The sequence below is a fragment of the Chrysemys picta genome, chromosome 3 (assembly GCF_011386835.1).
Source record: "Chrysemys picta bellii isolate R12L10 chromosome 3, ASM1138683v2, whole genome shotgun sequence".
NCBI lineage: Eukaryota > Metazoa > Chordata > Testudines > Emydidae > Chrysemys > Chrysemys picta.
In genome coordinates this window covers 155,596,937-155,614,989 of record NC_088793.1, presented here as the reverse complement: position 1 = coordinate 155,614,989, position 18,053 = coordinate 155,596,937, and the positions used below count along the sequence as shown (strand labels likewise).

Genomic DNA, 18,053 nt, shown 5'->3' with positions numbered 1-18,053 from the left:
TCCTGTGTTGTCAGGTCCAATTTTGGCATTAAAGTCTCCCATAAGGACGGTAATGTCTTTGTCTGGGAGAGTCTCTAATATTTTCTGAAGTCTGTTGTAAAAATAGTCTTTGTCCCCCTCTTCACTGTCATTGGTTGGAGCATAGCACTGTACAACATTCATCTTAATCCTCTTCATTTTAGTTCTGAAGGATGCTGTGATGATCCTGGAACCATGTGCCTCCCAACCAATCAGTGCTCTCTGTGCCTGCTTGGACAACATGAAGCCTACTCCCTGTGTGTGGGGTGCGTTGCTCTCTTCATGTCTGGAATACAGCAACAGCTCTCCTGTCAACAATCGTCTCTGTCCAGCTTGCGTCCATCTTGTCTCGCTAATGCCTAGTAGGGTCAGGTTGTTGCTCCTCATCTCTGCTGCGACCTGCGCCATCTTTCTTGACTCGTACATGGTCCTCACGTTCCATGTACCGATGGTAATCCTCCTAGTTGCAAGAAGGGTAATCGGCGTAGTGGCTTCCTCACGACTTTCACCACCCAGTGTCATGCATCTTCGAGTTGAAGGCCCTTCTTTTTCCAGGCTAAAAGACTCTGTTATCTCTATTGTTGGCGTTTCTGTAGCAAATTAATTTTTTTACGGGGTGGAGTTGCTAGCCCCACGCCCAACCCTCCTCCTTTATTCTGACTTGGGACAGGCAGATGGCCCCAAAGGACCTCTGGTGGCGTTACATAGTGGGTAGTTTAACGAATTCAGCAAGGAATAAGCAAATGGTAAAATGATAACTGGGAGACACAGAAGTGGAGAATTTTGCCACAATGTACTTTAGAAAAGTTGACTCTGAAGTAGGTACCACTTTGCAGTGTGAGATTTTAAACAGAGCAAACTGAACCTCTATTCAATTGAATTTGCAAGAGTTGCTATTTTATGCGATTCCTATTGAGAAGTTTTCCCCAGCGCATATGGCAAATTCCTTTCATCAATGTAGGCCAAGGACATCATTCCAAAATACAATTAGCCCTGCATTTCATTTTCTGATTCTCCAGTTTATGAAATTCACTGTACATTGTGGATTTTAATGATGTATATATTCATGCTCTAACTACAGTACAGTCTAACTCAAGATTTTTTGCAATTGCAATGAAAGCACAAGATAAGAAAACACAGATCCTGCTTGCAATATGGCCTTGTGAGATCCCTAGTGCTCAAACATTGTTACTATCAGATGGCTCTTGACCTGCTGATGCACAACCAGTGGTGGTCTCAGTCCACTTCTCTGGGCTTAAGTGGGATTGAAATGATGCATGCTGGCCCTCTACACAGTGGGGGATTTCCTTCTTTGTGCATTACACACTAGCTAAGTATGTGTATGTGCCTATGCACATACACATTTGATCATGCCTCCCTCCACTGGCTGATCCCAATGTCTAGACAGCCTCATACATTCTGAAAGCTAGAGGAATCCCTCTTTAGCTCAAGTGGTAGAGGTTTCTTCTTCTGGTGCTGAAGGAACCAGATTCAATCTAGGGGTTACCATTGTGTCTGCATGTAGCGTGACCAGATGTCCTGGTTTTATTGGGACAGTCCCGATTTTTGGGTCTTTTTCTTATATAGGCTCCTATAACACCCCCCCCACCCCACCCCAGCCCCTGTCCCGATTTTTCACACTTGCTGTCTGGTCACCCTATCTGCATGTGCATTTCAGCCCCCGCTCATGACACATAGTACATTCGTAATATGTTTGTGCACCACAGAGAGTATTTAATGTGCATCCATTCAGTTAATTTCTTCTATGCATTACTTACTTGGGTGGACCATAGGAACAAATCCATTTCCCCCTTCTTCTTTTTTTTTAATCAGGTTCCGAGGCTCCTATCAGAATTTGCACTGGGGTTACATTTCCGATGCGTTAGTAGACTTGACAGGTGGAGTCCAAGTGCAGTTTCTTTTACAGAAACCTCCTTCTGATCTGCAGGAGATAATAAAAGCAGCTGCCAAATCACAATGCCTGATGGGATGTACCACACCAGGAGGGGTAAGCAGGAGGGACAGGCCTTCTTGCCTTTACCATATTTATATTACTTTTTTTTTTTTTTGTTGAGGAAAACCAGGAATCCATATCTACCCCTGTACAATAGGTACTCTCTGAGGGGGCCTGTAGTGTCCCTAGTGGTAGAGAAGAAATAATACTTAGCTGTATTGCATCTAAAGGGATTTTTTTTTTTATTGGGGTTGCTGGCCAGAAGTTTCCAAAGCTCTCAGACAGATTATGCTACCCAGCATCACCAAAGAGACTCTCACTAAATCCTGGCCAGGACTGAACCATTGTAGAAGGGATGACTACTTGACAGGGCTAATCAGCAAAGATGCCAGAAATCTAGGGCTGAGCTACTTGGATAGAAAGTGGATGCCGAAGCCCAAAGGAAGTTTTCCGACTCAAAAGTGCTTGATTCCATAACTATGTTTTTTTATAGCTCCTGATTGGCACCTCAGACCAGCATAGAAAGTGGCCTTATGACTTCAGGACCAGAATTTGAGATGATCAGTTTCTAGGGCAGGAAGACCAAAAGGAGGTCTTTGGAGAAGACACCCAGTATGTCTGCTGCTGACAGCTATTGGGTATTGGCTGCTAGTTCAGTTGGTAGAATCGCAGGTTTACATTTGAATAAAGCAGGCTCCTCGTATTCTGAAATCACACTTCTGAGATACAGGGAAAGAGATAATGCTGCTTGGTGGGACGCTGCTGGGCTGATGGGGCCATCATAAAAGCACTCCTGTTGTCTGCGGGCGTGCTGCAAAGAGACTTCCATGGATTTATACAGACTGTGCAGTGCGCTGGCAAAGTGTGTGTTATGCCGCCTCTAGTGTTTGGTTCACTAAAAAATAGCTGCCAACTGCTGCTACCCACTAACTGAATTACCCCTTTAGTTCAAGTGCTGAGACTGGTGCTTAGGTCAATTCCTACCAATGACCCACCCCAGCTATTGTCAGAACTGCATCTGCTGTGGAAATTGCTCCAACACTGGATCCTTATGGGCTTTTCAGATGTGTGATGCCTTTGTAGCTCCATTAACTTGGTTGGATTTGCTTGGGGCCACCAGGGGAACAAACACCAGGCACTTAAGCACTATAGCTGAGCTGCTGATGTAAGTGAAGTCAGCTCCATTTTTCTTTTTCCCCAAACTAACCAACTAGCGGTTTGGGGGGCAAACAAATGTATGTTTGCAAGTCTTTCAGGGAGCTCATGGCTGTGCTTTCTCTCCACAGCAATCCATTGGTAACGTGGAGTTGGAGAACGGACTCGTGAAAGGCCATGCCTATACTGTCACCGGGGCTAGAGAAGTAAGAACTGAGACCTTTTCCCTACCTATCATTCTTTCTGTATTATTCCATGGCCATCTCCTGATTAGCACACTGACTGCTGCTCCACTCACAGTTGCTTTCAGAGATTTTAAGGTCAGAAGGGATGCTTATGATCATCTACTCTGACCACCTGCATAACATAGGCAATTGAATTTCACCTGTAATTCCTGCATCAAGGCCCAAATTTCTGCAGTCTAGGATTGTGTGTGGAATAAAGGGAATATGGTCAGCTCTCTGTTTTCAAGCAACATATCAAAGCGATGGAGAGTAGAGCCCATCGTTAACACTCCTGGCTTCAGTCGCCCACAGCCAATGATATTGCCAAAGGTACCTGTTACCAAAAATGCAAGACTTCAGGGTTTTCAAGAGAGAAAACCAAATTAAATGCATGGAGACTCTTGTATGTTCAGTCCATGAGTTAATTTAATTCCAGGCTAGCAAAGGTAATCAAATTAAGGGAAATTATGGCCCATTATGTTATATATTGTAAGGTTCCCACTCAAGGCCTACGTGATCTTGGTGATAGCTGCACAACATGAAAGGTATGAAGAGAAGCCTACTCTATACTGATGGTTTGTCCATTCCACTCGCCTAAATTGCAGGGGTGAGGAGTGGGAGTGGATAGGTGGAGAATTTGAATGTGATAATGGGTGGGACATGTGAGATGTATGCATGGCTTTCAGGGAAGGGAATGTTTGTGATTAGGATATGACAGAATGGCAATGCTGCCACTGTTGGGGACTTTGGAGGAAATTCTGCTGTTGAAGGGGCAAAAGTTCCTCTCTGTTTAATAGGGGGTCTGATAGTAGAGCTGGTTAGGAATTTCCAGATGGAAAATGCAGTTTCTGCACAGTCAAAATTTTCTGTGAGAAAAATCTCAATTTTGCTAAAAAAATCTTGATTTTTTCCCCTGTGTTTTACCTGAATCAGAATATTTCATTTTGTTGAACTGATTTGAAATGCTTAGAATCAGTTTAATAAAACAAAGTTGTATTTTCCTGTCATTGTGATGTCTTATGGGAGTTGTAGTTTGAGCCCCACATTCTTCCTTATGGGCTGAACTCCCTGCAGGACTACATCTCCCATAATGCAATATGGATTGCCCACTGACCAAACTCTGTGTGGTGCATCATGGGAGTCACATGCCTCGGAGTGCATCAGGGGAGATGTAGTCTAGCCAGGGAGCCTGGTCATAAAGGAACCCAAAGTACAGCTCCTTAGAGGCAACGTGCCATAATGGGAAAATGTAGTTTAATATTGAATGGCCAGAAATGAAGCATTTCAGGGCAGTTCAACAAACTGAAACAAAACATAGATTTGGGAAATGTCAAAATGTTTTGTTTCAATCTGAAATGTCAAAATGAAAGATTTCAACACTTGTGAATCAACATTTCTCACAATTTCTGTTCCATTAAATTTTTTTTAAAAATTTCATATTTTTTGTCAAGAATCTGGACAAAGGGTAATAAAATCTCATTAAGGGTGAGGCTGTAGCATCTTCATCTTCTGTAATCAAGAGATGTAGCTTGCACTTCACAGATCCAAGAGCAAACTTTCTCTGGCTTCAAACTGTGGCCTAAAGTCAGGAGTTCAGTGCTGGATAAAAAAATGACTTTCTCTACTTTTTGAGCCTTATCCTTCCTGCACACAACCTCCCCTCCTCCCCTGACCAAATATTAATATTGACTTGGAAGGGATATGGACCAATTTGGCACAACAAAATAATCCAGGAAAGCAAATGACTTACTGCAGCCAGCACCTTTTCTTGTGGAGTGAGGACAGAGCTCATCCCAAGAAGCTGTCCCGATGGACTCACCATCACTGGCCATTTTTGAATCAAGATGGGATGTTTTTGTAAAAGCTGTGCTCTAGGAGTTATTCTGGGGAAGTTCTCTGGCCTGTGCTATACAGGAGATCAGAGTAGATGATCACAATGGTTCCTCTTGGCCTTGAAAGCTATGAATATGTCACTCACATGGCTAGTTTCAACAGCGACCAAATAAAAGAGAAGCCAGACAGTAACCTGGACTAATTTCTGGGGCGTGGCCTTCAGCAGCGATTAAAGAGTCTCATTCACAGAGGGACACAGGATACATGATACAGTAGTTTTTATCCCAGGATCTCAAAGCATTTGGCAAAGGGGATTGTTTCCAAAATTTGCCTTTTTTTTTTTTTTTGGTCTAAATGTTTTCAAGTTTGACCCCTTTAAACACACACACTAAAGTCCGCGTGCTTCAGGAAGGGCTTTTGGTCCTGCTGCCCTAACAGCTTTGAACTGCCAAAGGCCTAGCTTTGATTCCTAGCTCCCATCACTCCCTCCCTTGTGACTCACTCAGCAGTGACCCCTTGGGCTGACCTAAGCATGGGGTTGCTGGGCTCCAGGGTGAGCCCCATTCAGCTACCACCGGGTAAAGGTGGGTTGCTGTGACCCCAGGCCCTGTGGGGGAGAGGAGCGGGTAGAGGTGAAGCAGGAGAAGCATGAGAGCATGCTGATGATGACCACTTGATGGAAAGAAAGAGAGGGTGTGTGAGAGTCTCAGCTGGTGTAGCTCCACTGAAGTAAATGGAGCTGGGAAGATTTACACTGGCAGAGGAGCTGTCCTGGCATGGCTGCTGACTAGACCACAGGCCTGAGAGTCAGGAAACCTGGGCTTCTAGTCTCAGCTCTATCCCTGACTTCCTGTGTGAGCACAGACAAGTCCTTTAACTTTCTGTTGCCTCAGTTTCCCTTCTGTGCAAGGGGGAAAATAATACTTGCCTACCTCGTTGGGGTGGAGGGTTGGGAGGTTTTGTGTTTGGAAAGCACTTTGACGCCTACCAGAAAATGATGCCTCTTTGCCTTGGAAGGTGTTCTAGCCACAGTGAGCCAGGCCTTCATTACTTCCAGGAACTCTTTGTATCTGAACAAGAATTGGAAGCCACACAGAAGGTCTGGTTCTCTTGTCAGTTACACCAGTTTACCCCACCCCCGCCAACTTTGGTGGCGTTCCTCTTCAGTTACACTAGAGAAAGCAAGAAGAGACTCAAGTCCAGATGCTCCAATTTGTGCAGAATACACAAGCTCACCGCTTTAACGGGAAACACCAAACTGGGAATAGAAGCCAGGAGTCAGGGATTGGATTCCCAGATGACAGGCATCTTAGAAATACCACAAATAGCCAGACTGACAGGTTCCCCAGTCCCTTGTTCTCAGCATTATGCTGCAGTGCATCTCCCCACTCCATATAGATACATTTTAATCATGGGCGGCCTTGTTCTACGAAGTCACTGGCTTTGCTGGCAGTCGTACAGAATTAGCATATTGCAGTCATGTGATGTGGCAAGGCAGTCAGTGCTTCTTACTCATGATACTAAGGAAAAAAGTGCAGTGTTCTCTGATGCTTTGTTTCTAATACAATGTAGCAAAGAGACATTGATTTTTAGCTGCAGCCAAATGAGGGCAGGTGTTAAACGAGTCCTCAAAGATATATATAAAAAGATACATTTGTATTACTGTATATCCTGATCACAGAAGGCTGTGACTATTGTTGGCTTTTTATTCTTTTCCTTTACAGATACCATACAAGAATGGCTGGGAAGATATAATCAGAGTGTGGAATCCTTGGGGTCACGGGGAATGGAGAGGGCCTTGGAGTGATGGGTACAGCTTTAAAGATTTGATCTCATAAGAAGGGTGAAACTTTTGTGGGTTTACTGCAAGGAGGCTCTGTCCAGGGCTGACTACAACTTGGAGTAGGCAACTCTAAATTAATCTGCTTTAAGCCCTTTTTCCATCTGCAAACCCACCTCCCTCTAGAACCCAATTTGAGATTGAAAACATAAATGCAATGTTATTTTTATACTTACTCCAGACTGGGTCTAGTTCAGACATCCCTCTTTCTCTCAGCTAACAATTTTCACAGTGGATAATTACAGGTAAATCTCAGACTGGATAGCTACTGTTTTCACCTAATACAGGTTCTGGACATGCCCTTATGCAATTTTCTGCTGTTTAATGCTCCACAGGCATCCAATATAGGGTGCAGCTTGTGTGCTGCTGAACCTTCTAAGGATGTCAATGCAGAATGCTCCTGCTGCAGTTTTAACTGGGCTGCTTTCCCCCTCCAGGATGTCAAATCTGGAAGGAGAGTAGCCAGCAGGGGGAGTGGCCATGATAGCACTGATCTATTGGCTGGATGGATGCTTGTAAGCCAAGGGGCGGGGGTCGGGGTGGGGAGCGCTGGAGGTAGTGCAGAGGCATGGAGCTTCCATTCACATACCCCTTCTCTTGAATGGATCTTCTAGGACCAGCATGGATGTGAAGGGATTAATGGGTTTTGCAGGCCAGACCTCCTGGTTGTTCCACTGGGGAGTCACCCTCCCCTCCAAGTGTAAGAGACTGATCCAGAGGAAACACTGTGATGACTTTGTTGCACATAGGTATCAAGCGGGGAATCCAGTCTGGCTGATTGAAGCTGGTGTTCTCCTAGCTAGAGAGTTGTACAGGTGCCACTACAACACTGTGGTTTAATAGCAACAATTCTCCTTCCCTCTGTGGATGATAACACTAATAACTCCTCCGCTGAGAAAATAAGTCTGGCACTTAACGTCTGGATGGGCCGGTGGGAGTGTAGTAGGTGATGCAGACATGTTTGAGGCTGGGATAATAGCTATCTGCTCAGACAGCATGTCCCACTTTTTGGAAGGGTGAACTATAATCCTCGCTATAATTGAAATTTCGGTGGAGCGTGCTTAAAGGTAAACTGCATAAATCAATACCTTATTGATTCATGCTCTGTTTATTTATCTTATGCTCTGCAGAAAATACAATTATCACTTAATTATAAAACTGCTGTTTGGAAATAACACAACCAACTGGCTAATGTGGTCTCTGTGTGGCAGGGGCACTGCAAAATAATATCAATGTAAAGCCTCAGTAGTTCACTAAACATTCGGATACCAAAGGGTATGTGCAGGGAACTGGAAATGGGATGCAGAACGTTCCACTTCTAGATGGCCATTCAAATACAGTAGCTGCAAATCATTGCCACATGATAGCTGGTTGTTGGCCTGTGAGAAATGGGTAGCAGTCCCAATCTGGTTCTCAGCAGACAGCTGTCCACATAGCCAGAACCATCACTGCTAATTCTCTGGTTTAAAAGTCAGCCCAAGGACTGGCTAAGCCCATGGGGACAGAAGTACCATTCCACTCACTGCAGCTGTCCCCTGCCCCTGTCAGGGGTGAAGCAGGTGGAAGTAGAACTGGTCAAAAGAGGGTTTTTTGACGGAAAAAGGTTTTTCAAGAAAATGGAAACTTTCACCAAAAAATGTCCATTTTTGGTAGCAAATCTTTCAGATTTTTGTCCAAAAACAAAACAACCCACCCCACTTTTTTCGGTATTTTGGCAACTGGACATTTTTCAGTTTTTTTAACAAAAACCTGAAAAATTTCACAGAAAAAATTCACAGAATTTGCCACGTGGGGGACGGAACTTCACCACTTCACAATGGCTGCGGCTGGAAACACACTATGCTGCCAATGCTCCCATTGTATTGGGGCTGAATGTAGGGTATCAGTCAGGCTCTCAATCCATCACTTTTCATGTGCATTCCTGGATCTAGATGGGAGCGTGACTCTGGGATGGAAAAGGTTGAGAATCACTGAATGAAGGCCAGGGCAGACCCCTCATTGCTGTTCTGTTGTCTTTCACAGCTCTCCCCAGTGGGATCGAGTTCCAGTTGAATATAAGAGAGATCTCTGTGAAGATAAGGACGATGGAGAATTCTGGTACGTTCACATTAATGCTTGGATATTCCGGGTTTTCCTTTTAGAACCCTGGGGCCCATGACTCATTCACTTTGCTTAGGCGTCAGCTTGGTCTCTGCTCTGAGTCACAGTTCGGAGCCCCATTGTGCTGGAAGCTCTATGAACACGTTGTTAGAGACAGTCCTTGCCCCTGCTTGCAATCTGACAGACCGAGGGTGGGAAGGGAAACAGGCTCACAGTGGGGAAGGGATGTGCCCAACATCACACACACCAGGTCAGTGGCAGATCCAGGAGTAGAACTGAGGTTTCCAGATTCCCAGTGCAGTGCCCTTGCCACAAGACAGGACTGCCCATCACAAGGTAGGTGACCTGTTAAACAAGAAATACAAAATCTGAAGGATTAACTACCCACGGGGATGCAGCGAGGAGCAGGGTACAGTAGCAAGGACTCCAGCCATCAGAGTTTGGGCTTTCCTGACGGGTCTAGGATTGTAGCTTTTCATGTGTCTGGTCAGACTCAGGTACAACTTTGCCGCAGTTTTTACAGACTCTTTAACCACGGGAAGTCTCCATCTTTGCAGACTTGTGTGGCCAGGCTCAGAGGGTAGCAGAGCAGAGGGAGCAGCATGGATATAGGCTGTGGCTAGAGAGAGAGTGCAGATTGGGATGTAATTTGGATGTGGGCCAGGATGGTGCTGGAGAGAGCAGTGTGGGGCCTGTGCTGGGGCACTGGAGAGTGCCATGTGGACATGGGCTGGAATGCAGTATGGGTGGGGGCTGGCCTGGGGTACTGGAGAGTGGAGGGTGATCCAGCGTCTTCCTTTCTGGAGACCAACCACTTCACAGCCAAGGCTTGCTTTTCTCACCATGGTAGGCCCTGATCCTGGAGCTGGATGTGTACAGATGGATCCCATTGACTTTAATGGGGTTCCACATAGGCACAAAGCTCTGCCCCCAAGGATCCAGTTATAGGATCAGGGCTTTAGGTAGTACGAAGGTGATCACTCTGAGACTTCGCATCTTCCACAAGGCATTGTCACGATCAGCTGAAGTCTGCAACACCGCATTCCTGCCTTGGCTACAGATCCACTTTCCCACACAGCGAGTGTAAGCGTTAGTATCCAACCGATGTATCAAACTTCTCATTTTTTTTCCAGGATGTCATATCAAGCTTTCACAGAGCAATTTTTCTTGCTGTGTATTTGCGATAACACCCCGTCATTTCTGGACTTTGGAGATCAGCATGGTACAAAGTGGTCCCTGGCCATGTATGTAAACCAATGGGCTCGAGGACTCACTGCAGGTGGAAGCAACTATCATAATGGTAATGAATGTCCCAGTCTGATCTCCTACCCCATCCCCATTATCTCCCCTCCCTCTCACCCACACACCCCCACACAAATAATAAGCCACTCTGAGGACTGGATTGCAAAAGTATTGATTAAAAATGGTTGAGCTTGATGTTTTCCATCCTTGCACTTAACTCCGAAGAAAACAGGCAGAACTGAGGAAGCAGCAATGGTCACTGAGTCAAAACTGATGATATAAAAACCCTGTACTCTCTTAGATCAAAACTCACTGGTCCATTATATCGGGCCTGGCTGACCCAGGGCTAGGATGGGACTAGAGAGTCTGAGCTGGCGAGAAGCCAGCTTGTTTTGCAAAGAAATAATATTACAGAACACATATACATGTGGAATTAATTGACTAGAATGCCAAAGCTCTGTTGTAGTAGGACAGTACTTTGGGTAGATGAGGCCATCAGCATTGCTGCCTGTGCCTTGATTATTCAGTTGTGCCAAGCTTCAGGTTTTTTTTTTGCTGTTGCACCTCTTATTCGGTTTTGTTATTTTAATCTATGAGAGCATCTTGTGATCAATAAAGGGTTGCTTTTATCTTCAACGTGGTTCCATTATTCAGCAATAGACAGGCTTCAGTCGCCTAGTAACACTGATTACAATTTGTCAACATATTGTATGAGATACTTTCACCACAATGTGAGACTGATAGGCACGGCTGTGTTAAGAGTCCATGAACACGTCAGTGCTCGTGGCTGCCGGATGGCTGGATGTACTCTATTGGCAGTAGGTAGAAGGAGGCCACTTTCCATGGACGTATATTTTGCCATCAACCTTCTAGTATAGTTTATGACTGAACATGCCGTAATGCAAAATACAACCACTCGTCAGCAAACCATCATCTCTGAAGCCCAAACCAACACAATCAAGTGTTTGCCCCTGTGATTTATTAATACTTAAGGTCTATTCTATCTTAAGAAAGAGCTCTCTTCTCAGTCTTGTGTGTCCATCTTGAAAATGCAAGTTAGACCAGCTCTGTTTCCTTGAGGCCATTACTTACTACTAACCAAAACCTTGGATCCATTGTCTGACTGGTCTACAAAAGGCCTTTATCTTTAGAGCTGCATCATTGCTACTGATACTCTATATTTTTCTTGGTGAACAATAGCTCTCTGGGAAAAGAGGAGAATTTATTTGGACCTCCTCCTTTTCATGGTTGTGCAGCTATGACCTCTAAGCCACAATCCTCTCCTCCATTAGAGTATCCTTGTCTACATGGGTTTTAATAGAAACTGCCCTTTCCGGCTTGAGAATGGATGGGATTGTGGTTAAGGTCCTGGGTTTGAGACTGAGGTGATCTGGGTTAAATTTCTGACTCTGCCACAGCTTTGTTGGGTGACCACTGGCCAGTTACTTAATCTCTCTGTGCCTCAGCTCGCCATCTCTAAACTGGGGATAGTAACATTTCCTTCCTCTTGCACTTGGTCTTTGTCTGGTTCAGTTGTAAGCTCTTTGGAGCAGAGACCATCTCTTACTATGTGTACGTATAGCAGCTAGCACAACGGGGTCCTGATCTTGGCAGGGACCTTTAAATGTGATGTACTGCTACTACCACTAATACTAATCATTTCACAGCAGGTGCATTTTCAAGGAACCCCCAGTACTTTATCCAAGTGGAGGAGCCTGACCTGAAAAAGTATAATGTGGTGGTGTCACTGATGCGAAAACCTGTCAATAACATGACAGATGCACAAAAATTGTTCACCGGCTTTTTGATCTTCAGGGTAAGCAGCATCCACTGGTATGGGGGCAAGAATAATACTTCGGGTGCGGGCGTTGTTTTTTTGCCTCTGCATAGAGATTAAGGGCTGAACTATGTCCTCAGCAGGGTCGGCTCCAGGCACCAGCCCACCAAGCATGTGCTTGGGGCGGCGCCTGGAGGGGGGTAGCGCGGCGGGGCCCCGGCCGGGCTCGCCGCCCTCCCCGCAGCGCTCCGGCCGGTTGGGGAGAGCGGAGAGTCCCGGCCGGGCTCTCCGCCTGGCTCCTGGTGCTCTGGCCGCCGGGGAGAGCGGAGAGCCCCAGCCGGGCTCTCCGCCCTCCCTCCAGCGCTCCGGCCGGTCGGGGATTGCGGGCCCGCGTCCGGGCTCGGCGCCCTCCCCTGCCACACTTAGGGCGCTTTTTTGCTTAGGGCGGCAAAAAAGCCAGAGCCAGCCCTGGTCCTCAGAGACACATGATCAGCTGCCATTAAGTGGAGCTGGTGTGAGTGTGGATGAGGGAAGAGGAGGTGATGAGAAGTGGGGGGACGTGCATGAACTGACAGCTTTGACATTAGATAACAGTACCACGGAAATTTTTGTCTAATTAGGGGAGTTGGAATAGAGTACAGAGCTTTAGATCAGCTACATGCTTATTTTATATTTTAAACCTGCTTTTCCCCTTTCTTCCCCTCAGGTTGAACCCGAGGTATGTGCATTTTCTTTTCTTTTTCTTTGATTGATCAATAATTACCAGAGCTGGATGTGGGAGGGGAATCATCAGAAATTGAATTTTCAAAAATTTGATCAACTCTAATAATTGCGTGTTTTTATATTGGGGTGGGCAACCCCCCCCCGCCCCTTTCGGAATGTGGCCCTGTGAACATGGGCGGAGGACACAGGAGGAGCAGGGGCAGCTGCGCAGCCGGAGAGAAGTGGCGGTTTCCCCTTCAAAGCGCTGCTTTTCTCCGGCCAGCTGCGTAGCCGCCCAGTGCTCCTGCCGCCTGCACCTCCGCCTGCTCCCCTGCCCAGAGGATTCAGGGGGCCTGGGGCAAAGCGGGGGAGCTGCAGCGCTTGTACTCACCCGGCGGCAGTCCAGGTCTTCAGCGGCATTTCGGTGGCGGGGGGGGACACTTACCCCTCTCCCCCCCCCGGGGTGGCCCTGCCCCTGCCTCGTAGTGCAGCCCCTCCCCCCGCTGGGGTTGCTGCTGGCACGATGAGCTGAGGCTGTGGGGGAGGGGGGACAGCAGGGGAGGGGCTGGGGGCTCGGGGGCTGGGCAGGACAGTCCCATGGGCCAGATGTGGCCCGTGGGCTGTAGTTTGTCCACCTCTGTTTTATATATTGTTTTAGCTATATCACATATATATTCTCATGTACACACAGTCATATATTTGCATTGCATTCTCCATGACTATCACAGACAACATGAGCATTAACATTCAGGTTTTTGCTGTATTGTTTTCTTTACATTTACTCTGATATTTTAGCAAACACTTCCTTTTCTCATACTAACATTTTTCAAAGTTTCCTTCCCCCTGCTGCACTGATGATCTCCTTGTCTGCTATTGCACAAGTCCAAACTTTAATATGGAAATATTTTATTTTTATATAGCACTTTTGATTCCAGGAGCATAAAATATAGAAACATATATACACATGCATCACTGAAATGCAGCCTTCTCTGGGAAGGAGAGCAGTTAACAATCACACAGTATGCTGGTGTGGAGATAGGGAATTTTGGCCAAGACCTTCTGTGTAAACCTCTGCTCTTTTAAAAAGTGTCAGAGGACCTTTGATATCCAGAAGGAGCAGAAAAGGCCTTGGTTTTTGAGGTCTTATTTTAAAGACCTACTTGCAGCAGGCCTGATTCTCCTGTAAACTGTTACTTCTCTATTGACTTCAGTGGGGGGGTCTACTGAATAAAGCAGCATGAGCTAAAAGAGCATCAGGCCCAGTACTCAGAGCAGTACACAATTTATCGGCCTGAGATGAGTGAAAGATTGAATTAATCCTGCCAAGCTCTGAACACAAGTGTCGAGGGAATCTAGATATTTCAAACATGATACTTAGCAGTCCAAAGGGATGATTTAGTGGCCTAAGTCTGAAGATGCCAAACATATGCACAGTGCTGAAAACTTTTCTGATGTTCCTATCAAGGGACCAGACCCTCAGTTGTGCATATTGCGAAAGCTGCATTGTTTTCAGTAGACCTATGTCAATTTATACCCATGGAGGAGCTGGATGTTAGGTGTTTGATCTATCCCTCAAATTAACCTTAAATCCAGTCAGTGCATTATTCCACTATATCACTCACAATTCATTTCTGGAACTCTGCGTTCAGATTTGACTTAAATCACAAGTGAAATGAGTTTGGTGGTCTCAGTATAGTCTCCAGTGGACATTTGCCTATGGCTCAGATCTTATCAGAAATCTAGCTCAAGCATGAATACTGGTACACCTCAGAATTGTGATACAATGTAGGTCCTTATAATGGGAAGCTCAAGAATTGAAGCGAGGTTGCTACAAGTCATTAGCAAGGGGCAGTAACAGAACTGTGTAAGGCTGTGTGTCTACACAGAAAGGTTTTACAAGTTATACTGGAATATAATCCCCAATCTGAACATTCTTATACCAGGATAAATGTGTCTACATTGGGGTTTATAGTGCTATAACTATATTGGTTTAGATTCACTCCTTAGGTTATCCCGAAAAAGCTTTCCCACATAGACCAGGCCTAAGAAGTTTACATTGGAGCTGCTGGCACTGGGTCTGACTATAGCATGTACTAACGTTCGCTCCCAGAACAAAGCAGCAATATCATTATTAATCTCTCGATACACTGTGAGACGCATCATATCGCCACATGAAGCAGAACGGATGTTATGTGTTGGCAGTGTAACAGAAGTGCTGTGCAGGGTATATATAGCCAGACATGGAGGGTTAATGTTGTGTGATAGAACTGGGTAAATATTTAGGGTCGGATTCTGATGTCACACCAGTTTCCGTGACGTAAATGGGAGATACTTCCACTTTCCACCAGCAGGAGTTCAGAATAAGACCCGGATGCCAAATGACACCTCCATTGATTTCAGCTTATGCTAACTGTGGATCAGTCCCCTAATGCCTTGCAGTCCCGACAGCTCCCATGTCCTCTATAACATGGCTTGTCTGGCCGAGCACTCATTTCACAGCAAGCTGGGGTGTAAATCTACCTCGCACTAGCCTGCCCTGTTACTAACTGTCCATGCGGACCATGGTATCACACACTGGACATTTCCTAGTGCACATTCACCTACTCCCATTTCAAAGCGGGGTAGATCAAAGTGCACTAAGGAAATTTTAGTGTGTGGCAGTAAGGTCCAGGCAGATTGTTAGTGCACAGCAAGCCAGTGCTGTGTAGATTTACACACCAGCTTGTTGTGCTCTAACTGCTTGTCTAGACAAGCACACAGTCTTTTCCCCTTCCCCAAGATAGCAGATTTATACTATTTTCTCCCAAAGGCAAGGCTCATAAATAACTGTCACACTGTATAGCCATTCTAAATGGAATTTATACACTCCAATGTATTTGGGGGAATTTGTTTAGTAAGGGGGTTTTTATTACGCTATCTTTACATGTCATCATAGTAACAGCTGTTACATTATATTTATTGTTTCATCTCAGCAAAAGTATTGGAATAACCAAAGAAAGATCAGGCTACATTATTTTCTTATGAGAATTGATGCAAGGATGGCACTACTGCTAAAGATGCTGTCTTCTGGATGAAATGTTTAACCGGGGCTCTGAGCACTCATGTACGTGACATACCCCAAGGAAATTTTCACAGGAATTAGGCTATTAGCCCCACTCTCTTGGCACATTCCAGATCAACTAACTACACTCCACCCACCTAAAATTCCCCCAGCTTTTTTTCACTTCCCTAACTGTTGTGTAGCGCTGCTGTGCACTATTAACTGCCATGTTCCACCCCAGAGATGATTGCATTGCAGTGGTGAGTGAAATGATTCCCATATATGCAGGATTGACTATGAGAAGCTATTTCAGAGCTTTGTGGATGAAAGGGGCTGTGGGAATAGAGGACTGACGTGGTACAATTAATCATTTCCTTCAGTTCCAGGGCCTGAGGGACAGATTGCCAGTTGCATTTTTCTCTCAGTATAAATCCAAAGTTCTGAAGTGCGGTTTGAACGTGTCAGCCCGAGATGTCACCAATTACTTTTACTTGAGCCCCGGGACCTATGTTGTTGTTCCAGCCACATCAGAAGAAGGCCAAGAGGCTGAATTCCTCCTACGAATCTTTCTGAGGTGCCAAGACTCCAATGAGTAAGATCATTATACATACTGTTTATATGTACCTTTTTTCCAGCTTCCAGGGTTGTCTCTGAACATCTAAGACCAGGGCCATTAATGTGGTGTTTTATTTTAATGTTTTGTGGAAGCTTATTGCAAAGAGAGAGGTTAGTGACAAGGAGTGTATTGGCAGGGATGCTAGGAGTTCAGACTGGGCACACACATGGGTACGCAGGAATTGCCATAGCTGAACAGAGGAAGGGTCTATTTAGGAGCATCTAGTCCAGTAATGATTCCAGAACAGAATATCCCCTATGGAGCACCAAACGGAGCAATACTATGCTATGCATGTGTGGGAGACTTCCCTCCAGCTTGGGATGGACACCTGCTCTAAGAAAGGAAGGCTGATGGCTTGTACTAGTAGTTCTTTAATATTTGTATTGCTGGCGCACCAATAGGCCCCAGTCAGGATCAGGTCTCCATTGCATTAGGTGTATGCAAAGACACAGTGCCTAGCCCAAGGAGTTTACAATCCAAGTGCCTGATGTCTGATCCATGTGGGCGGACTTGTTCAATAGATCCATTAATTTCAATGGGGCTCCACACAGATGTACGGATCCACCCACAAGGATAAGATTGTAGGTTTGGGGGCACAGGGTGTAAGTTTTATCCTAGTCAGCATAAATGCAGATGTTTTCATAGAAATGGCTAGTCTTCATAAAAAAAAATCTAAGCCACAGCATTCACCCTTGACAAAATTGCCGTAGGTAATATTGCACAGTGGCATTGCCTTGGTATTTTCAATCTACCCTGTAGTGGGGTTCCACGACTTTTACATAGCATGGCTCACGGCTTAATTAATGAGATTGTCCTGTGGACACATCTTCTCTCATTTGTCATTGCAAAGCATTCCCAAGCCAGCTACAGCAATTGCTTCTTTCTGGAACAGCTAGCTTGACTTCACTGGGACTGTTCATGTGAATAACTGCCCATCCCTGTGAGTAAGGGAATCACAGTCAGGGCCAGTGTATTTTGAGCTTCTTCCAGTGAGCGGGATTCTGCCACTCTTACTCGGGTTCAGTAGTAACGTCCTCCACACACAGTCTCATTCAAATCCTGGGAGTACAGTAGTAATAGTACCTAGCTCTTATATAGCACTTTCCAGCAGTAGCTCTCAAAGTGCTTCACAATCTTTATCCTTGCAATGCCCCTGCAAGGTAGGGCAGTGCTATTATCCCCATGTTACATGGGGGAACTAAGGCACAGGGAGGCTGAGTGACTTCCCCGCAGTCACGCAGGAACTCTGTGGCAGAGCACGGGATTGCACCCAGGTCTGCTGTGTCCTTGGCTAGTGCCCTAACCATTGGGCCATCCTTTCTCTACCTGCGTAGTAAGTTACTACTCATGGACAGTAAGGGTAGCAGCTGGAAAAGTGGAGGAGCAGCTATCATCATTTGACCAGGTAGCTAGCCCTAGAAGCCACTGGGACCCCATTCTGGGAACTGCTGCCCTATAACAAGCATAGGGTTTCATAGGGAATGCTGCAAAGCCTGAGGTGAGCTTGTTCCTTCATCTAAGGCAAAACTGGAATGTTAGGAGTTGCAACTGT

General features: G+C 45.7%; 1 protein-coding gene across 1 annotated transcript in view; it reads left to right on the top strand.

Annotated features, from left to right (window-relative positions):
- The window catches only part of CAPN13 (calpain 13), a 62,407-nt gene that overhangs the window by 28,294 nt on the left and 16,060 nt on the right, over nt 1-18,053 (top strand). Inside the window, exons 6-13 of the mRNA XM_065589984.1 lie at nt 1,852-2,026; nt 3,259-3,333; nt 6,909-6,994; nt 9,047-9,121; nt 10,258-10,424; nt 12,034-12,182; nt 12,850-12,861; nt 16,242-16,477. Coding sequence (XP_065446056.1) covers nt 1,852-2,026; nt 3,259-3,333; nt 6,909-6,994; nt 9,047-9,121; nt 10,258-10,424; nt 12,034-12,182; nt 12,850-12,861; nt 16,242-16,477 — 975 coding nt within the window. The remainder of the gene's footprint in view (nt 1-1,851; nt 2,027-3,258; nt 3,334-6,908; nt 6,995-9,046; nt 9,122-10,257; nt 10,425-12,033; nt 12,183-12,849; nt 12,862-16,241; nt 16,478-18,053) is intronic.